We start from the raw sequence: 22814 nt of genomic DNA on the forward strand, positions 1-22814 counted from the left end.
AACTTTAGCTCAAAGGTTTTGTGATGAAATGGCTTGGGAGGGGATCCAATTTATAGGCCAAGGGCTTGAGGGATGGAGGGTCAGGATGCAAGGAGAGATGAAAGCTTAAGGAGGGCTAAGATTGCACGAGAGGAGAGCACATGGATTGTGCTTCCTTACAGCTAATCAAGGAGTGACACATGTCACAGGGTGAGTTGATGGAGGAAAAGGCAAGGATGAGTCAACAAAGGAGGCTCAAGGCCTTAAAGACCCTCATAAATGGCTTGTAAGAGCAATGAATGGGCTTGTAAGAGTCTTTATGGCCTTGTAAGAGCATTGAAGGCTTAGTGGTTGGGATATTTTGGAGGGAGTTGAGATTGTTGACTTTGCTTGGCTTAGGAAAGTCTTAAGCTTGTTTAGGGAATGTGAGAAGTTTAGGGGGGGGAGGGGATTAGAGGTGATTTAGGATTAGATTAGGCTTGTTAGAAATATGCAAGTGCATGGCATTCATGAGGGTGGGTGAGTTAGTGGCTAAGCTTGGTTAGTATGGGTGGATGGGGTGGATTAGGCTGAATGGAGGATTTATGATAGTTTAGCGGTTATTAAATTTGGGGGTTTTAATTATCAAATAGATTTATTTAATAAATGGGGATTTTGGAATTTATATAGAAGAATAGGATTTAATTGATAAATAATAGGTTATTTGATTTATCAATTAGGAATATAAATGATTAATTAAATTAATCAGCTAGGGGATGGCAAAGGATTAATTAAATAGGAATTTAATTAATGATGCCTTTAGAGATAGCTAAATAAGATTACTAAAGCAGTGTAATCAAATTTAGGTGTCTACATTTTGCCCCTCTTTGACATAGTGTTGAGACAACACTATTTCAAAGAATATCAAATGGAGACAACACGAGGAAGATGTTTTAGCAACAAGGTTGCCCCAGTCTCAGATAAGAAGAGGAGAGACTAGACTTAGAGATGCCCCCTCAAGAAGATGGCGGGGAGAGAAAACAAGGCTTGGCGGCTTCTTGAAAAAGAAAAGAATTTGGGATAAGCAAGGAGACTCATAGTGGCAAAGAGAAGGGGCTGAATTAGTTCAAACTCTCACTAAGGGAGAATGATAAAGGGAGGATCAGATGCTCAAAAGGAAGCAAGCTTAAGACGTTCTAGGATTGGGAGGGGGATGAAGGAGTGAAGCGCTATAAAAAAGAATCCAGGACAAGGGAGGGATGATGGGATTATAAAGCTAATGCAATAGGATGTCAAAGAGTTGGCTTGGCAGAAGATGGGTCTCGGAGATCCCTAGCACTAGGATTATGGATCTCAAAAGATGAGGCTTGGTGGATTGATTGGATTGATGGATCCCTAAGACTAGGATTGTAGATCCCTAAAGCTAAAAGTGAAGATTGATTCAAAGAGATACTGATGCATAAGCTAGGATAGGTGCTGGATATGGATAGGGGATAATGGAGATGAAGGGAATCCATTGAAGCATTTGGAGCAGGGGGATACTTCAAAGAGAAGTACCACCATGTAGTTGAGCACTAGATTTCCTATAGGACTGTTGGTTAATTGTCAAGGTTACCAAGAACATCAAGGCCGTGTCACCAACTGTCTAGAGGACTGATGAACTGATTCAAAACAAACACGCAAGGATTGCCACAGTATCACACATAAATCTCATAAGAAGCAGCGTGGAAATGACACTGGGTAACCCAAAAGTAGAAAAGAAAACAAGCAAAAGACATGATCAAGACCTAATGCTTAGATTGCCCCATTCACAGTATTCCATGATATGGAAGATCGTGGCAACCTTGAGGAGGGAACAAAAAATATTGCTTGGAAAAGATACTGAAAAGACCCAAAAGGGAAGATTCCAAATCATAAGAAAGTGAAAATCCAAAAGAGAACCATTTTTCAATGAGATGGGTAGGACAAGGTACTAACAGACCAAGATCAGACATGAGGAAAGCTATATCCTACAAGGATCTATCGGAGAGCACCTAAGCTGATGGATCTGGATGAGTGATGCATTTGGCAAGCTGAACTAACAAGGATAACACTTTAGTGATAGGAGATCTAGCTAAAAGATGCATTGGAATAGCGAACCAAGGGTTGTGTGATGTGTGCAAGAAGCTGATCAAGGAGGAACTGACACTTGAGCTGGATAGATACAATGGTACTAAGCTAAAGAGGATGTACAAGCTGACGGACCAAGATATGGTACAAATGTACAAGGTTGTTCATGTTGTGGTTTTGTGAGATGGAAATGTTTTTGAAGGGTGGGATGTCTACAATAGTTGATAGGTAGATAGGTAGATGGTTTGTGAAAAGTTTAAGAAAAATGAGATTCTTTGTGTGCATGTGATAGGATACAAGCTAGGATACAAGATTTGGCATATAATACAAGCTGGAATATGGTACAAGATTTCGACAAAATATGGATATACAAGCTATGATACAAGGGATGATACAAGATTACTTACAAGTTGAGGTACAAGATTTACAAGCTGAGGTACAAGATTGACAAGCTGTACAAGAGGTATTTACAAGCTTCATCAGATTTTGGATATTTGGTTGAAACACCAAAGGAACAAGCAGGTGTGTTATGGGATGGTGGGTGAATGGATGAAGGATAGGATAGTGATAGATAATAGATTAGTCTTAGTACACAAGGCACTTGAATTACTAGGTTTTCACCAAGGTACCTATCCAAGGTGCTTGAATTGCCAAGTTTTCACCATTGGACGCTTATTTCTCTTTACTATTTTTTTGTATTTTTCAAAAGTTGGGTATACCAAAGATTTTCAAGCATAGAACTTCTTGAGATGAATGATGTTAGTAGGATCATTCAAGAGTTCTCCTTCCAGTGTAGATAGATGATAGGCTCTGGAGCCAAAGGATGCAGTGACAACATAAGGACCAAGCCATATAGGTTCAAACTTGCCTTTCTTTTCTCAATCAACTTGGACTTTCATGTTTTCTTTGAGGACCATGTCATCTGGCTGAAAGTGTTGTGGAAGCACCTTCTTATTGAAATTCCTTTTGAGACGAGTTTGATAGACTATGAGATGATTATAGGCTTGTTGTTACTTTTCGTCTAAGAGATCTAGCTAGGTGAGCTGAGCTACTCTGTATTCTTCATCTGATATTTTCTCTTGCAAAGATATGTGCAAGGAGAGAAGTTCAACCTCTATAGGTAGTACTGCTTTGGCACCATAGACTAGGGAGTATGGAGTTGTGCCGGTGGATGTACGAAAGGAGGTTTGATAGTCCTATAGGGCTGGATTTATTTATAGGTGGTAATCACAGCCAAAATCATTGACAACTTTCTTTAGGATTTTGAGAAGAGTTTTGTTAGTTTCCTTTGCTTGGCTATTACCTTGTGGGAAATATGGGCTAGAAAAGCGGTGATGGATACAGAGGGAAGTGCATAATTCTTCCATGTTGAGATTTTCAAAGTTACCTCCATGATCGGTGAAGATGGTGGATGGGATGTCGAAGCAGCAAACAATGTGTTACAAGATGAACTTGGAGACCTGAACTCCTGTAGCTGAGACTAGGGGGACTACTTCCACCCATTTAGTGAAATAGTCTATAGCTGTTATTATCCACTTATGTCCATCTGATGAGAGAGGTGTGAGAGTTCCAACTAGATCAAGACCCCAACAAGTGAAAGGCCAAGGTGGTGCAATAGGCTGTAGATCTTGTGTTGAAGCGTGCACAAGATTTGCGTGCTACTGACATGGGAGACACTTTCTGACAAAGCCATAGGAGTCTTCTTCAATGGTAGGCCAATAGTAGCCTGCTCGAAGGATTTTTCATGCTAGGACAATACCACTCATGTGGGCACCGCAAAGTTCAGAGTGTACTTCTTTTAACATAATCGAAGCCTTGTTTTGGTCTAAACATCGAGAGAGAATATCGTGATAACCTCGATGATATAGGGTATTGGCTATGATAACATAGGGGGATTATTTATGGATGAGGTTTTGGCATTGGGTATGTGTGAGGTGAGGGGATATGATACCTTCATTAAGGTAATCGTGAATCTCATGGTACCAAGGGGATTGGGGACCAACCAAGATGCAAACACGATTTGAATTATCATTCGCATAGGTAGGTGTGAGAAGTTGCTCGATTAAAAACTCATACTATGTAACTGCTTGGGGAATTTCCAAGAGTGAGCTGATAGTAGCCATAGTGTTTGCTGCTTTGTTCTGCATTTGACACACTTGTGTAAACTGAAGCTTTGTAAAATGCTAAGTTAGCTGATCAACTAGCTCTTTGTAGGGTAATAGCTTTTCATCTTTGGTTTAATATTCATTTAGGGCTTGCTTGATGATGAGCTAAGAATCACCAAAGATTTGTAACTTAGTGATGTTCCATTCTGTAGCTATCTTTAATCCTGCTATGAGAGCCTCATATTCAGCTATATTGTTGGTGCTAGGGAATTGTACCTTGAAGGCTTTTGGAATGTAATCTCCTTGAGGTGTGATCGACAATATTCCTGCCCTTGATCCATGAGATATGTATGAGCCATCAAAATAAAATTTCCATGGGGGTTGCTCTTCAATTAGATAGATATGCTTATCTGGAAATTTTGTGATCAAAGGATATGCATCTATTAGAGGTGCATCAGCTAGGTGATCTGCTATAGCTTGCCCTTTCATTGCCTTTCTATCCACATACTGGATGTCAAATTCACTAAGGAGCATAACCCATTTGGCCAAATAGCCTATAAGTGCTATTTTGGAGAGCATATACTTGAGAGGGTTGATCTTGGAGACTAGTTGGATGGTATGACTTAGCATGTAGTCATGAAGCTTTTGAGTTGAGAAAACAACTGCCAAACAAGATTCTTCCATAGGAGTATAATTGAGTTCATAACCAACCAAGGTTCTCCTGATGTAGTAGATGACTCTTTCTCTACCGTAGTCATCAAGTTGTGCTAGAAGTGCCCCTAGAGTACTAGGCATTGCTGATATGTACAAGATCAAGTGACGACCAGGAACTAGTGGAACCAGGATAGGGGGATTGGTGAGATACTACTTGAGCTGATCGAAGCTGTGCTGACATAAAGGATCCCACTTGAAGTTTTCATCCTTCTTCAGAAAATGTGCAAATGGCGTACACTTATTTGCAAGCTGGGAGATGAAACATCGAACGGATTGAAGCTTTCCCTAAAGAGAGCGAAGCTGTCGTAGTGTCTGGGAAGGATGCATGTCTAAGATAGCCTTGACCTTCTTGGGGTCAATCTCTATACCTGATTTAGAAACTATAAAGCCTAGAAGCTTGCCAGATGTGACCCCAAAGACACAATTCTTGGGATTCAGCATGAGGTGATATTTGGCTAACCTATCAAAGACTTTCTCCAAGTCAGCAAGATGATCCATAAAGGTGTGAGATTTAACCAAGATATCATCCACATAATCCTCCAAAATGCTATGGATGAGATCATGAAAAATGGCTATCATAGCTCTTTGATAGGTAGCCCATGCATTCTTTAGGCCAAAAGGTATCATGTTGTAACAAAAGGTTCCCCAAGGGGTAGTGAATGTTGTCTTATGCTGATCCTCTTCTGCAATCTTGATTTGATTATACCTAAAAAATCCATCCATGAGGGACAAAATTTCATGTCCAACTGTAAGATCTACAATCATATCTATGTTGGGCAAGGAAAAATCATCTTTTCGAAAAGCTTTGTTAAGATCTCTGAAATCAGTGCAGATTCTGATGTCACTAGAAGGTTTAGTGATGGGGAGCATGTTGGAGATCCACTCTGAGTATTCGATAGGTCAGATAACCTTAGCAGCTAACATTCTTTCTAATTTAGGTTTGACCAGTAATGCCACCTTGGGGTGCATTTTTCTAAGCTTTTGTCTGACGAGATTGATCTTTGGATCGACTGAAAGGTGATGAACTACAAGCTTTGGATCCAGTCCTAGCATGTCCTGATATGACCATGCAAATTGGCCAATGTTCTCTCTTAAGACCTCAAAGAGGAGGTCATCTTGGTCTTGTGATAGGAATGTAGCAATATGAACAAGTATAGGAATCTCTAAAGAACTGATGTTGACTTCCCTAGTATCCTCAATTAGAATAGAAGACACCTATGGTCGATTATCTTTAGGAGGCAATGCTAAATCCTCATGTTCTGCTTGTGGCTCTGAATGTTCTTGCAAAGGGGTTCTCTTCACTGCCTTAGCTAGTCTCAGATTCACCTTAGTTCCAGTTTTGAGTGTATCAGAACTAGGTTGGGGATTTTCTCCAAAATACCCCTTGGGATCTATCTTGTAGATATAGGCAGAATCTGGCTTTGTTTTCTTATGAGGAGTTTTAGCTCCCATGAATCTTAGAAGCGCTTCCTCTAATGTGAACTCATCAATGTGTATGACGCTTGGTTGGTCCCAATCTATGAGTTGTGGATGGGTGAGTGGTAGGTCAATGAAATGGATGGATAGTTCTTGGAGAATAGAGTCTTCGAGGAAGATTTGGTCTGGGATATCATCATAGGCTCTCTTTTCAACTTCCTTAGGAATGTTTTTGATTTTGACAAGGTCACGGTGAATGTTCAAAAAAGCATGACCATCCCTATTAGTGCCCCCAGTTGTGGGTATGCCAAAGCCAAGACCTGACTTTGATTCCCACTTGTGTGCGTCGATAGGGCACTGCATGCCTCTTTCTTCTAGTCCTAGACCACCACCTTGATAGTTCCATTTGTCAATGATGAGCTTATGTTATTGGGGATATTTTTGGCTGAAGTGATCAAGGCGTGCTTGATTTCTTCGATGTGCATCCTTATGTGACCAATTGTTGATATATGGAGTGAGCTTTTGATGAAGAGGGATTTTTGAGGATACAAAGGTTGTTGGGCCAAAATGTTTGTAACGAGGAGGTGGAATCTCCTTAGCTTTGTGATATGTTGATCATCCATGGGTGTGTGGATCAAGTGGGAGTGCCCCGACAGCAAATGCATCTGACAGACTATACTCTCCACAGCCTTTGTTATTGATCGTCACAGTAAATAAGGTGGAGGTGAGGATGGTTTCTGGGTCATTACAAGTGTGGAATGAGCTGGAGATGGCTGTGCCGATATCAATTCCAGGGAAATGGTTTATAAATGAGGCTTCAACTGCATTGTAGTAAGTAAAGGGTTCTGGATCGACATGGATGGTTACCTCAGTGCCCTGATGCGGAAATTTGATGCACTGATGGTAAGTGGATGGAACGACTTTCATGGCATGAATCCATGGGTAGTCAAGGAGGATGTTAAATGGTAGGTTTAGATCAATAACATGGCAGAGTGTCTCTTGGATGACTGGCTGAACCTTGATTGGCAACAAAATAGTTCCTTCTATGGTTCTTTCCAAGTTGTCATAAGCTTTGATGGTGATAACCTCATTGATGATATCTGCCTCAGTATACCCAACTTGTTTTATGAATTTTAGGGTGCAAATATTCAAGGCTGATCCATTATCTATCATTACTCCTTTAACGGAAAAATTGGATACCATGATGGCTATGCAGAGCGGAAGGGTGTGATCTGGCTCGACCACGGGTATGTCAGTTGGTTTGAATGATAGGGCACATGAGGATGAAAGGTGTCCAACAAGATTACGAAAATCAATAGCGTTGATATCTAAATGGACACGAAATTCTATGAGAGCACTGTCAAGGATGTTTTTGTACACAGGACTAGCGCAGAGAAGATCTTAAATGGAGATTTGGGCTAGCATGTTCCCAAGGTGTTCCAAGATATTGTACTGGCTTTTTGATGGAGCTGATGGTGCTGGTGAAACTAGTGGGCCTGTGATGTTAAATTGCGCTCTTTGAGTGGTGACTGCACACTCATTGTTTGGTCCTTGGATATTGATAATATTGACAGAAGGCTTTTTCTCAAATGTACAACCTATGAGGCTACCATAGTCTATATAGGATGAAGTGTGGTCATTGTTCTTCCCATGCTATTGGTTTGGCTGGTGGTTGTTGGTGTTGTTTTTGTTGGCTTGGATAGGTGCTTTTCCAAGATTTTTGTTGTTGTGAGGAGTAAAAGCATTTTGATAGATCTATAAGCCTGCATTAGGAGATGTTTGGGCACCAATGGTGATTTCTTTTTGATCAATGAGGTCCTGCACATAATCTTTCAATTTCATGCATCTGAGGGTAGTGTGACCTTTTACCCTATGAAATTTGCAGTACTCATTGTCTTTGTACCATGCAGCTTTGGATTGGCTTGGGTCAATTTGCTAGGTAGGAGGAAATTTGATGAGGTTTTCCTTGACTAATTTATCGAAAATGACATCCAAAGGTTCACTAAGAGGTGTATAGTTTCTAGGTGCAAGTTGGAATCTAGTCTTTTGCCCTGCAACTACATTGATGGCATTAGCTTGATTGTTAGACCTTTGAAAGTTGGGTCCTAGATTATGGCTTTGATAGCTTTGGCGATTCTACTGTTGGTAGCTAATAGCTTGTTGATTGTTTGGTTGATAAGGTGGGCTGGATTGATTTTGGGAAGGACCAACAATATTCACATGTCTCGTATCAGTAACCCCATCTGTTGCAACTTGCTTGTTTTAGTTCCAATACCTAGACTTGTCATTTGAATGTGTTTGATTTTGGCTGGCTTCTTTGTAATCTTGACCACACCATCTTTAATGAGTCCTTACTCAAGGATCATTCCTTTCTCTTTGATATCTTTGTAGGTCTACAAACAGTTCATGCTCATGTGGTGAGCCAAGCTAGGATGGGCATTATCAATAAATGGGTAAAAGCACAAACCTGTGTCACCTTTTATAAAGAAACGTGATATCAGAATGTGACAGTTCAACATTAGTGACAAAAAAATGGTATTTGTGTTTAAAATATGAAGATGATGTAAACTAATGAAATGTGTAAAATTGGATGAATTTTATGCCTATAATTTTTTTGAGTAGTAATTTATTCAGTTTATTTTATTTTGAAGTCCCTTTTTTAACTGTAAAAAATATAGGGTGTAGTTCCTGTCAAACAAGTATATGCAAATCATCTTTTTTTGTTCTGACTTGAAAATATCTTATAGATGACATGTATAGCTAGTGCACAAAAAAAGAAATAATTATTTTTGATCTATATTTTCTTTGTTATAAGTACTCAAGTTCGACCTTATCAGAATCCAACAGTTTTTTCCTCCCATCAAAACTTTCCTATCAAATCTATACCTTCTTGAAAAAAAATTACATATTCATGAAGAGGATTCTCTCCTCTAGAGATAAATATAATTTTTAAATTTTTTTGATATGATTTACTATTTTTTTTTCCTTTTTTGAGGGAGCATCTTCTGAAATGTTGAAATATCGACTTATAATACTTTGAGATTATAATATATTATAACTAATTAAAACACTCAAAAATTTATATAATGATGATATTGAATCTAAGATCTATAAAAGGATATTTTTAGTTTTTGAAAAAAATTGAGTTTTGATAGAGAAATGAGATTTGACCAAAACAGGTTTTGGTATCACAAACAGTGACACAGATCTGTGCTTTTACCCAAACATTTTCACCAAATGGTGCTCTGGTAAGGTGAAAGATATGCAGGTGGTAAGGGTTTGCCATCTTTGTAGATATTCGGGAAGGCTTTCTCCACCTTTTTGCTTAGTGTGGACAAGATCAACTACTGAGAGCTCTGTTTCAACAAGATGGACATATTGGGCTACAAATGCCTCCGACAATTCAGCAAAGTTTTTAATTGTGCCATATGGTATTCTATAAAACCATTCAAGAGCTGGTCCAGCCAAGCTTTTGGGAAAGAGACACAAGAGGAAGACATCATCATATGCCACTTCTTGGCAGTGCATGTACAATTCTTTGATATGTGTGACAGGGTCTCCTTTTCCTCTGAATTTGTCAAATTTGAGTGTTTGGGAAATGATGTCATAGTAATGGCTCTATCAAATGGGTAAGGACACACGTTCTCAAACTTGAAGGTTTTTGAATCATTTCCCTCCTGGATGTTCTTCAAAGCTGTCTTCATGGCTTCCCATTCTGAATTAATGGGTGATGGTTGGGGTGCCCCCAATGTAGGAGTGCCCTGAGGTAGGTATGTGCTAGATGGGGCAATGGAATATGGATGGCTTTGAGGTATGGGCTGGTAGGGATTGTACATGGCTTGGGCAACTGAATGGTGGATGATAGGTTGCTGAGGTGGAGGAGGCACATATTGCTACATGTGTATATGAGCAATGTTAGTATGCTAATAGAAACCAAATTTAAATAAAGCTTCTACAAACTAAACAAAATTCATAAACTTCAAGATAGACTAAGATTAACTCTCAATTGAGAATATGAGCCATTAATGGACTCTCTCAATAAGAAGCTCTCTTGTTGAGTAGCTTTATCTAAATGGATAGGATGTATGCTCAATATGCTTCCAAAGGCTTCAATGGATGATTGTGGATTTTTAGTGTGGATAGATGGCTTTAGTATGGATTTGGCTCTCAAAATAACATTATAACTTTACTTCATGGATTGTGTTATTTTTCAAAGGGGAAGGATCCAATTTATAGGCAAGAGGCTTGAGGGATTGAGGGCTAAGATACAAGGATGGGAAAAAGCTCATGGAGGGCTCAGATTGCATGAGAGGACAGCACATGGATTGTGCTTCCTTACAGCCAATCAAGGAGTGACACATGTCACATGGTGAGAGGATGGAGGAAAGGGGAAGGATGAGTCAACAAAGGAGGCTCAAGGGATAAAATCTTCATAAAGACCCTCATAATGACTTGTAAGAGCAATAAAAGGGCTTGGAAGAGTCAGTTATGGCCTAGTGGGCTTCATAAAGTTTTATGGTTGAGATATTTTGAGGTTGATGAGAGCAATCTCGACTTGGACTTGATTAGGAGGGTTTTAAGCTTTCTTAGGCTTGTGCAAATGATTAGAAGATGGATTAGGATGGTTTAGGATTAGCTTAGGGATAGGCAAGTGGATGACATTTAATGAGGGTGGGTGAAGGAGGAGATATTTGTTAACTTTGGCTTGGGTTAGTAATTCTTGACCCATGTTTAGGGAATCTGACAAGGTTAGGAGGGGATTAGGATTAGGTTTAAAGACATCTTCTAGAAGAGTCTAGACTTTGGATGAGGATAAAGACTTTCTAGAATAGTCTAGAATTTCCTAGGATGAGGATGAAGACTTTCTAGAAGAGTCTAGAACTTCTTAGGATGAGGATAAATTAGATTTTTAGGAAATAAATAAAATTTAATTTATTCCAAGGGTTTGGGTTGAGGAGATATTTATTAAAACTTTTTTAATAAACATGAGGATTAATATTTAATCTTAATTAAATATTTTGAGTTGGGATTAGGGGTAGGAAATGATGGGATTAGCCTTTAATTAAAATTAAAGAAGGATTAGAAGATTTTGGAAGAGGTTAGTGGTCTTAAGGAAATTGGCCAACTTTTGGGCAAAAGATAAATATTTTATTTATTTTGGGTTTTTTGGTCAATTTATTAATTAAATAATTAATAAATAAGGAAATAATGTTTAAATAAGATTTAAACATTTTTGGGAGGGATTCCTTAATTAAATATTTTTAATTAAGATAAAGGGATTTAATGGCATAAAAATTAAATAATTAATTAATTAAATAATTAATTAATAAATGATGATGTCATCAGGACTTTTTCAGAAAATAAAAATACTTTATTTTCTAAAGGTTTTTAGGTGTCTACACATGTGTTGTGAGGCTTTCTGCTGATACTGGATTTGGGATAGGGATTGAGGGATATAGGTTGGCTATGGGATAAATGGATTGCTTTGTGGAGGTAAAGTATAAGATGGTTGTGAAGCTTGGGGAAAGGATCGGGGGGCTTGTGGAACTTGACTTTGGATTTGAGGAGTTTGACCAATATATGTGGGATGTGCCCCCATCTGGAAAGGTGTCTGCATGGAAAAAGAGGCCAAATAATTGGTGGCTGGTGGTGGTGGATTTCCTCCTAGAAGTAGCATAGAAAAATAGTTGGTAATAGGAGGTAATGGATTAGTTGGTGGTGGAGGTGGTGGGAATTGAAAGCTTGGAAATGGAATTGATGGGGTTTGATAGCTTGGTGGTTGGATTTGAAAGCTTGGTAGAGGGGTGGCAGGAGCTTGGGTCACTTGAGAGCTTGGCAGAACATTGGTAGTAGCTTGTGGGGTTTGATAGCTTTGTGGAGTGAGGGTAGTAGCTTGTGGATTTTTGGCTGATGGCACTGAGCTCCAAACACCTAGTGAAAATGATGGAATTGTGGTCTAAGCTAAGGTAAACAAGCTAGGGGTGAAGAAAGGTTGATTAGTTGGCCCCATGGGTGGCATCCTAGTTGTATATTGCTGAGGTTGGCCAAAGATGATAGTACTGATTTGAGAGATGGGTGGATTTGGAAGGTTGGCTTGGGGAGCAGCATCAGCAATAGTGAAGGGAGTGAATGATGGGGTGTTTTGGGTGAAGGGGGTTTGGGATGGAGTAGTATGGACCAATGGTGGAGTGGTGGTGGCAGGATTAGCTTGTGGAAGGGAGATTTCAACTTGAGTGGAGGCTGGTATGTTTGGGTCTATTGGATCATATGGACTGGTTTGAGGCTCTTCTTTTGGCACATATTGAGGATAATTTGAATCATAAGAGCCTATGGGTGGTGGGAGTTTCTCAAACAAAGGGTGAGATGGATCTGATAAGGGGGGAGGTCTTCCAAATTTGAAGGCTCCAATGTTGTCCCTTCAAAAGTTAGCCATGATTGTTTCCTTGTTTTTGTCTATAATGGTATTCACCAATACTGCATTTCCTGGTTGGTTCATGAAAGCTTCAATGTCAATAGGTGATGGTATAGTATTCTCTAGGCTGAAGGATGGTTGACTGTTGAAGGGGAGTGACATTGTTTGATCCAAATGATAGGGCTCCATTATTTCCCTCTTCTTCTTGGCTAAGCGAGTGATGGGTGGCATGAAAATGCAGAATGTTTCCTAGGGATGAGATGCAACAATGTTGATGGATACAAAAGAGGAAGGCTTTTCTATGCAAATGATTTCCTAGGTTGAGGCAAAGCTATATAAAAAAACCTAAGGAGGATTGGGTCGGGGATTCTAACTTCAAAGATATGTTTCCAAAGCATGAAATGACTGCTTTTCTATGTGCAATCTTGGTGGTGATTGTGTCAACTTAAGAATAGACTGATGATCCTTTAGGAAGAACATGAGATTGACCACTTGTGGATCCCAACCTTTAGCTCAAGGTGATGAGGGATAAAAAGTGACAAAGCTAGATTACCCTAGACAAAGCTCTGTCAAAGGGATAACCTTGGTGAGGTTGGTGGATTTGGAAGATGTTAGGAATGGAAAACTTTTTGGCAAAGTGACAACAATTTTGAAGGCTGGGATGTGAAGATTTTGGATTGTTGGCTAGATGGTTTGGTTCTAAATGAGATGGATGAGCTAAAATGCTTAAAAGGGGGACTAAAGATGGATGGCTTACCTACAAGGATGACTCTAAAGTGAAGCTTATGCAAGAATATGTGGAGAAACAAGGGGGTCTAATCATAGAAATCATGCCTAGTTGGTAACATTTGCATAAGCAGGGTTAACTCCTGGATGTTGGTTAAGTTGGATAGTGCGATCTAACCAGGCATCTTGAAGGGCTTCATCAGAAGCTTTGTCTTTTGCTTTATGGAGGTTGGCAATTTGAGGGCTTGGTGTTATTTTCTTTCTCTTGGCTGAAAGTTCTTCGTATGCCTGAGATGGCTTGAGTTTGACTTTGTGAAACTTCTGTTTGGGTTTGGGTTGTTCTGACATGAATTTCTGAATCTACCTGGCTTTGAGAGATCTCGGTTGTTTTTATTCAACTTGTTCAACCTCTGAAACAAATAGTGACTACGGTAAGTATACCCTAAGCTAGGATTGACAAAGTTTGGCAAACATTCATTCAACAAAAATAAAAAATCAAGCAATAGATAGGAACAACCAGATAGAAGTTTTTGATTCTTAGAATGTGATACTTGTGCCAAGGAGTGTGTATGATCTACAAATGTTTCAATCAGTCACTTCAAACACATTAACATCCTAGATGGTTGTCTTTAAGGCTGACAGTTGGTTTAGCTATGGAGTCCTTGATATACCCAAGGTACGTAAGGTCCAAATCCATAGATGAAACCAAAAAGATGTCACAGAGCCAAGAGGAGCGGTAACCCACTTCTCCTCTTTCACTTCTCAACGGTATAAAGTTCCTTGAGGCTTAACTTGAGTGACAAAATCTTGATTCTAAGAGAGGTGTCTTTGGATTCACCTCCCGATTTTTATACTCCGCCGGAACACTGGAGTTGAGGTTGTCCAAGGGGTGATGAAATCCCCAAGCAGGCCTCCTAAAACTTAAACAAGATTTTGGATCCTAATCTTTATGCACCCAAGATGGCCTCAAAAGATGACAAGGGGAGAGAAGACTTGGATGATCTTGGACTGAAAGATAGAATTCTTTTCTAACTGACATTTAAGTTTTCTAATCTAGACCTTGCAAACACACATGTTTAGGATGCAAATGTTCAATTCCAACTTGAAGTGTTAACAAAAGTAAAATCGATCAAAGAATGAATACACCAAGAAGATTTAGGGTCAACAAAAGTAAACTCGTGTGCCCAGAGGCCCTCCACGTCAAGTATCGATTGATTTTCTTTAAGGCATTCAAGAGTTGGTGTGATTTTTCTTTAAGCCCAAAACAAAGATGTGTGTGAAGCTCGATTTCAAGCGCGCGCCCGGAGGCCCTTCACGTCAAGGATGTGTTCAATTTTAAAGCCCAAATGAAGTGTGAGCGAGACTAATGTACATTCAAGGAAGTTTCTAACTTAGAAAAACCACTACAAACCCAAGTGAGTGGAATTTGATTTGCGTGGAGCACTTAACACCCTCTTAGGTAGACCCATCCCCATAGATGGCGCTGAGATTGCAACCAATGGTTAAATTGATGGGTGATTAAAGAGGGTGAGTCTAACTACAAACTCACTCAAAAGTGTTTTTATTTGTTTTTATAAATTAGAAATTTTCTAAAATGTAGATTCTTTTTATGCCCCAAAAATCAAAGTGTGCCTAGATTGCATGCAAAATTGAAAGTTTGTTTTCAAATGTTCGTTTTAAAGCACCAAAATTGAGTGTTTGATTTGTGGGGTTGTTATGCATACAAGTTCATTTTTCCCAATTTGAAAATGCGAATTACAATGACATAAAAGCAGACCAAAAGGGGAGAAAGCATTCCCGCAGAGGAAAAGGTGAGAAATAGCATTCCCGCACGTGGGTTAGCGATCCCGCAAAATAGTTATCGATCCTGCTGGTTTTCTGTTTGCAGGAATGACGATCTTGCAAATCCTCTGGATTGTGGGAATGACAAAAAAGACAGTTAAAAAGAAAAATTAAAACATGAGCCAAAAACTTGAGAGCTCTTTTTGACAGAGCGATACCGTAGGTTTATGCCCTTACAACATTCTCGCAAGCAAGAATGACGTTCCTATAGAAAAAGGTTTATTACAATCCCAAGAATGTCAAGACAGGAAGTGGCAAGGTGGGAATGGCGATCCTGCTATTATTAGGAGTGTTCCCGCAAGAGGATTTATTGGCGGGGATCTAGAGAAAGTTTTGAGGATGTGGTAAAACTATCTGGTGATGACCTGCGAATTCGCCGTCATGGGTTCATGTTCCTGCCAGCGAATAGCCTCATTCTCGCGTCACAAGAACGCATTCTTGTTGTCGCGAGTTCGTAAAAATTTTGATTTTTTTGAAGTCTCAGAAATGGAAACTGATGATATGGCCAAGAGTGCAACTTTGAAAGTGTAACCTGCGTATCTGCAAGAATGTTAGCAAACCTAACACAAAAAGTTGGAAGCAAACAATGTTAGTTTTGTTAGTTTATCATAAAACCCAAAAACATGATTAGATTGACCCATATGCGAGGTCCCACCAGGTGTTCCAAAATGTATATGAGCAATGTTAGTATGCTAATAGAAACCAAATTTAAATAAAGCTTCTACAAACTAATAAAAATTCATAAACTTCAAGATAGACTAAGATGAACTCTCAATTGAGAATATGAGCCATTAATGGGCTCTCTCAATGAGAAGCTCTCTTGTTGAGTGGCTTTGTCTAAATAGATAGGATGTATGCTCAATCTTATGCTTCAAAAAGGGCTTCAAATGGAGTTGGAATTTGGGTGTGGATGATAGCTTTGTTGTAAAACTTGGTCTTAAAATGGCATTATAACTTTAGCTCAAAGGTTTTTTGATGAAATGGCTTGGGAGGGGATCCAATTTATAGGCCAAGGGCTTGAGGGATAGAGGGTCAGGATGCAAGGAGAGATGAAAGCTTAAGGAGGGCTAAGATTGCATAAGAGGAGAGCACATGGATTGTGCTTCCTTACAGCCAATTAGGGAGTGACACATGTCACAAGGTGAGTGGATGGAGGAAAGGGCAAGGATGAGTCAAAAAAGGAGGCTCGAGGCCTTAAAGACCCTCATAAATGGCTTGTAAGAGCAATGAATGGGCTTGTAAGAGTCTTTATGGCCTTGTAAGAGCATTGAAGGCTTAGTGGTTGGGATATTTTGGAGGGAGTTGAGATTGTTGACTTTGCTTGGCTTAGGAAAGTCTTAAGCTTGTTTAGGGAATGTGACAAGTTTAGGGGGGGGAGGGGATTAGAGGTGATTTAGGATTAGATTAGGCTTGTTAGAGATATGCAAGTGGATGATATTCATGAGGGTGGGTGAGTAAGTGGCTAAGCTTGGTTAGTATGGGTGGATGGGGTGGATTAGGCTAAATGGAGGATTTATGATAGTTTAGGGGTTATTAGATTTGGGGGTTTTATTTATCAAATAGATTTATTTAATAAATGGGGATTTTGGAATTTAGATAGATGAATAGGATTTAATTGATAAATAATAGGTTATTTGATTTATCAATTAGGACTATAAATGATTAATTAAATAGGAATCTAATTAATGATGCCTTTAGAGATAGCTAAATAAGATTACTAAAGCGATGTAATCAAATTTAGGTGTCTACAATCATAGAAATTTACATCTTTATCTCGAAAAAACATTTTACATAATCTTTTGTGTCATTCCAAACAAATATGTCAAATTTTTTTACTTGACACTAATAGTTTGTTGATACTTGGCCATGTCTATTCTGTAGCTATCACTCGACTTCAACTCTACTCAACATACACTACAATAATCGGTCTCTATTATACTCGACATATGTATACACTACAAAAATATACTATCTCCTGACAAACTCATCTAATACTAGAGTACTCGGTGACCTCTGACTTGTTTGGTTCTAACTAAAATATGTACAAGTCTTCATTACATTACTCAGCCACATTGATGACCGACCAATCTTTCCTTCTAAATGACCAAATATTTTGAGCTAGTTGAAAATACCATTATTTTATTTTGGTCGAAAACATTATGCAAACATACAACCTTGGAAATCCTATGAGTAAATTTCACTCAACTAGGATGCTTCAAGGGAATCTAATCCCAAATGGCCTTTCGTGGGTCTAGTTTACTGTTCTCCACTCCTTTTTACCTTGACTAGCTCCTTGGGTTCCCAAATAAACCCTAACCAACCTCCCATTAGGAATTCAACCTTGTGATTCCATCCAATAGACTCCAAGTTCATGCAATGGACTTTGATTACAAATAATGAACTTTGGAGTTTGAGCTAGGAAGAATTGGATCCAAATTAAGAACTCTTCTTTGGTGTTTTACATAGTGACACCAAATTGTAAGGATATCCTAAAAACATGTACACTAGAAATATTTAAGTATTTCTTAGACACCTACAAAAATCTCGATCAATGATTTACTATTAGGCCTCAAACTCTAGTAGCCCTATTAGTCCTGATTTCTCCATTTTTCTCAAATACTTTCCAAAGGACTTTTTAAATAGAGCTTGGATTTGATCACCCTTTGAAAAGATTAAAAAAACTCCAAAGTGTTATTTTCCCAAACCATTGATCAATATAAAAGAGTCCTAAGGGATGACTATCCTAATAGGCCTAATTAGGTCTACATTGTGAAGAAAGTCTACTTTAGAGACAAGATCTCAATCTCATTCCACTTAGAACACCTAAATAAAATTAAAACATCATTATATCCCAAGTTTCATCTCTTGGGATGATCTCCTTTGCAAACTGAGCTCACTGGCATCTTTCCTCACGAGGTGGACACATAGAGATGTCCACCAGGGGCATCCAAAATATCCTTTTTTCTTTCATATCAAGCCAGATAAAAACCAAAATCACAATATACATTAACCTATATTAAATCCCTCAAAAAGCCATAGAAAACAAACCTAGGATGTTCAAGTTAATTCCATTTTTTTGTCAAAACCCTCAAAATGGGTTGTGCAAAGAGTAAGCTACTAAAACCTCCCTTGTTCAAAATCCTCTAGTAAGTTTGGGGCTTAAAAAAAACCAAAGGTAAGAAAAATACACAATATTAACACATGAAAGAAATTTTATGGCTATGTAAATCTATGCATGCTTGTAGAGAACTCTACAACAAAAAAAATAATAGCAAAAATACTGGGTTTTTATTCTTATTTCCTTCCAAATCATGTTACATGATTGAAACATCATCATATATGATGGATTACACATCCTCAACCCTAAATACAATAATTTGAATACTCCTAGAGTTGTTACACTCGAACTAAAACACATTGCAAAATTCTTGCAAAGTTTCTAATGTTGAAATGATGCAACGTTTTAGCAAGTTTCTATCATTTTTCCAACACAATCATGACAAAGGCCCTTTTGTCAAGTTTTCCAACTTCCAATAAGCTCTAAAAAACTTCTACATGCCTAGATACACATAAAAACTTCCAAAATATTAAAAAACAAGCCAAAAATTAAAATTTTGACACATGTCTAGAATGGTCGAGACTTCATAGACTTATAGGGATATTTAACTAGTCTTGCCACCACATCCTAGGATTTATTGAAAACATGCACACACATATTCTAAATGAGTCAACACATGGCTCCAAGTAGATCAAAAATGCTAATATATCATGATGAGGAAACTAATATCATTTTTAATCCTTGTTTTTGTTTGGTGCCCTTGCACCAATTTCCCTTAGTGAATATTAGTAATAAATCAATAGAAAGACCATTCTTCATATCCATTTCAACCAATAATTAAGCATAGGTGGTATGAAGAATACCTAAAGAACTCATTTCTAGCCCCTAAAATCTACCTAAGGAATTCCTAACAACTTCAAGACAAGATTCAAACTAATATTGTAACAAAAGATTAGGAAGTCTTACCAACACTAGAATCTTGTCATTTAAGATTAATTAATAGTATTGAAAGTTGGGTACCACAGTTTCAAAAAAAGGGAGAACTTTTCCTCCTAGATCCATTGACACACACACACACAAAGCTTCATTCATGTCATGTTTATTATCAAAAGCTACCACATAAAACCCTCAAGCACCTAAATACATATAGACAACCACATCCAAAATGGGGCTCTAAAACTTTTAAATCTACTTGTGTAACTCACAAAGGCTTTACCAAAAACCTTAAAATCTCTTATTGAAACCCATCTTAGTATAAGAACTCTCACTTTCTAATACTTCATTTGATATCTATTCTCTTAAGCACACCATAGTTTTGTTATCTATTGGTATTTTCCTATTTGGGCCCCCAAAAAACATATAATTATTTTAGTTTACCTTCCTTGCATCCTCATTTTCGCTATTTGGCCTTTGGTGTCAATCATTAGAGTTCCTCTCTATTCTAGTCTGATACCTTCCTTTGTTTGAGGCATATGTGATGTTTTTAAAACTATCCTAAAATGAAATTTTCTTCCCTCCATTCTTGTCATAGGTATCAATCTCTATTTTGGGAAGCTCCCATAACTTTTATAAGTTAGGTATTAATATGTAAAACCATTGAAAAGTGAGCACCAATTGAATGAGGCTTTGACTCTCCATTGAGTATTCATAGAGACCCTAGCACATAAAAAACTCCATTCACAACCAAAATATTAAACAAAATATTCTATAACTATTTTTTTTACTTTAATTTTTTCTACAATTATTCAAGAATTATTTTATTATTTAATTTGGCTCTTGAATTCAAAGTCAACCAGTTGAACTATGAAGACTCTTTATGAACTAATTGTTTACTCATCAATATCTAACAAACTCTTACTCCAATGCATAAATCAACTTCAACTATGATAGTTGTAGTTGTGCCTAGTATGAATCAAGGTAAACCTTAACACCTTACCAATTGTAATGTTCACCAACCTAGTAGAAACATGATATGTTCAAATCACAAGATTGTTTTGTTTTAAGTCTATGGCATACCATACCTTCAAATTGTTATAATGACACATGGAAATATAGATATATATCGTTTTCAAGAGTCTTAATATTGAATTCAAATCAAATTTAAGTAGACTCTAAAAAAGTAAATAATCATTTGCACATATAACTATTTAACAAACAATTTTTTGAAAGAACAAACTCAACTTTAAGTGACTAGTCATAGGTATGATTGGTACCAATCAAATTTAAAACCAACATCAATCTTAAAAAATGAAAAATCTTTATTGACCCAATAAAATTGTGGTACATTTAACTTACAATAATCTTTTGATCAAACTACAATGCCAATCTATCTTTAAATATGTCTTATCTATGAACCATCCAACAAGTACTATTACTACACTAGTACCAAGACAAATACTCACAAATCAATCTTAAACTTTTTATAGAATGAAGCTAACATTCATAGATGTCAACATCTCTACCTTTTCATAAAGGATTAAAATGAATAAACAATATGATTCATTCCATCAAACTCATTTAATAAATATTAAAACTAGAAATATGCCTTAGAAATCTAAATCTTCCTAAATACATTTTATATGCCATTATCCTCATCAATTCCTTATAAAATTTAAGGGTATGTTTGGCAATGAGAATTCAAGTGGAATAACCCTTTTTTTTAAATAAAATTTTAAATTCTTTGTTTGGATGCACCAAATCGGAACTGGAATAGGAATAAAATTGGAATATGTATTCCAATTTTGGCCCAAAAATAAGCATTTGCTATTCCACCTAAATAGGTGGAATTGGAATACATATTCCTATTCCATTTTTTTAATTTTAAAAAACATAAATTTTTGAATCTATGAATTCTGCATTAAATTTTGGGTGAACAAAACAAGAAGAGAAATACGTAACCCCATTTTCTAAATAAGTATTCCTATTCCCATTTTTATATTCCCACATCCGATCAGACCCTCAAATCATTTTCCAATCCATTTTTCTATTTCCCCACATCAATTTCAAGACGAGAATTCAAATACCACAAAAGTCAAAATGTCACAAAAGCCCAAAACAATGACGGCCAAAACGCGGGGAAGAACAAAGGCCGGCAATGACACATCCAAAGTTCTTGTATCAAAATCTCCGTCCAAAATGAGTTGTCTTAATCAAAATCATTCCTTTAAATACTCCCAAACAACTGCAAAAACTCCCAACTTTCTTCTTCTTTTCTCAGCAATTACAAAATGAAGTGGTCATCTGGTCTCTGTGGGTGCTTCGAAGACTGTTCTGTTTGTAAGTAAATTACATCTCCATATGTAAGAAAGCCATTAAATCTTCAATTCCATTCATGTTTTTCTGATATATTTATGAGATGTGTAAATAATTTGGGCAGGTTGTATGACAACTTTCTTACCATGTGTTACGTTTGGAAGGGTGGCTGAGCATGCAGAGAACGACGATACAAGTCAGATATTCTATTCTACTTCATACAATTTGATTGCAAAATCTGTTTTTTTTTCCTTCAGTTGTACTTTAATGGCGGATTTGTGAATTGCAGGCTGTTGTGCACAAGGCTGTTTGTATTGTATTTTTTACATGATTGGAGTGCCATGCCTGTATACGTGTGGGTTTAGGAGGAAACTAAGGCACAAATATGATCTGCCCGAGGAACCATGTGGAGACTGTTGTGTGCATTGGTGCTGTGATTGTTGTGCCCTCTCTCAAGAAGCCAGGGAAATCAAGATTAGAACGGCCAATACGCCCAAAGGTAAGCATTTTTAGTTTTTGCTTCAATTTTGGATCCATGGTCAAATTAATTTACACTTAATAAATATCAGATTGTGGCTCTAATCAATTTTTTGTGTTTGCAGGGTGGGCTAGCAGGGTGATGACTGCTCCACATGCTGTTAAAGGCATGTTCAAATAAGAATCTTGATCAGTTCCAATTTGCTTCGTTAGATTAAGACAATTCTTGTTATGTTCGTATCAATGTGAATTTATATTTGATGGTTCAAATTTAGCTTAGTATAAATAAGAATATTGAATGGATGCAATTTGTTCTTTGGGATTAAGAAAAATTGTATTCCATTCAAACCAATGATGTGAATTTATGTTTCATGGTTCAAATTTAGCTTAATTCAAATCAGAACCTTGAATGGACCCAATTTGTTCTTGGGGAGTAAGAAAATTTGTATTTCTTGTGTACCAATGTGAATTTATGTTTGATGGTTCAAATATAGCTTAGTTCAAATAAACATCTTGACTGGACCCAATTTGTTCTTTGGGATTAAGAAAATTCGTATTCCTCTTGTACCAATGTGAATTTATGCTTTAGAGTTCAAATTTAACTTAGTTCAAATCAACATTTTGATTGGACCCAATTTGTTCTTTGGGATTAAGAAAATTTGTGTTCTTTTCGTACTAATATGAATTTATGTTCTGTGGTTCACATTTCACTTAGTTCAAAAAAAAATCTTGAATAGACCCAAGT

The 22814-nt window shown here is 37.5% G+C and overlaps 1 protein-coding gene across 1 annotated transcript; it reads left to right on the forward strand.

Moving 5' to 3' along the window:
* Window positions 1–21516: 21516 nt before the first annotated feature.
* Window positions 21517–22578, forward strand: LOC149561859 (cell number regulator 4-like). Its single transcript, XM_089823843.1, has 4 exons — window positions 21517–21616; window positions 21717–21788; window positions 21882–22091; window positions 22195–22578. Exons 1-4 carry the CDS (start codon window positions 21568–21570, stop codon window positions 22248–22250), a joined length of 387 nt encoding a protein of 128 aa, XP_089679969.1. The 5' UTR covers window positions 21517–21567; the 3' UTR covers window positions 22251–22578.
* Window positions 22579–22814: the final 236 nt, after the last annotated feature.

The sequence above is a fragment of the Cupressus sempervirens genome, chromosome 4, assembly GCF_028749045.1.
Source record: "Cupressus sempervirens isolate cs-2001-9-10 chromosome 4, ASM2874904v1, whole genome shotgun sequence".
Classification (NCBI taxonomy): Eukaryota; Viridiplantae; Streptophyta; class Pinopsida; order Cupressales; family Cupressaceae; genus Cupressus; species Cupressus sempervirens.

Bases quoted from the DNA above. Each gene is read 5' to 3' on its own strand.
- LOC149561859 (XM_089823843.1), top strand. From the start codon at position 21,568: ATGAAGTGGTCATCTGGTCTCTGTGGGTGCTTCGAAGACTGTTCTGTT. The intron at 21,617-21,716 runs GTAAGTAAATTA...TAATTTGGGCAG, and splicing joins CTTCGAAGACTGTTCTGTTT to GTTGTATGACAACTTTCTTA. The intron at 22,092-22,194 runs GTAAGCATTTTT...TTGTGTTTGCAG, and splicing joins AACGGCCAATACGCCCAAAG to GGTGGGCTAGCAGGGTGATG.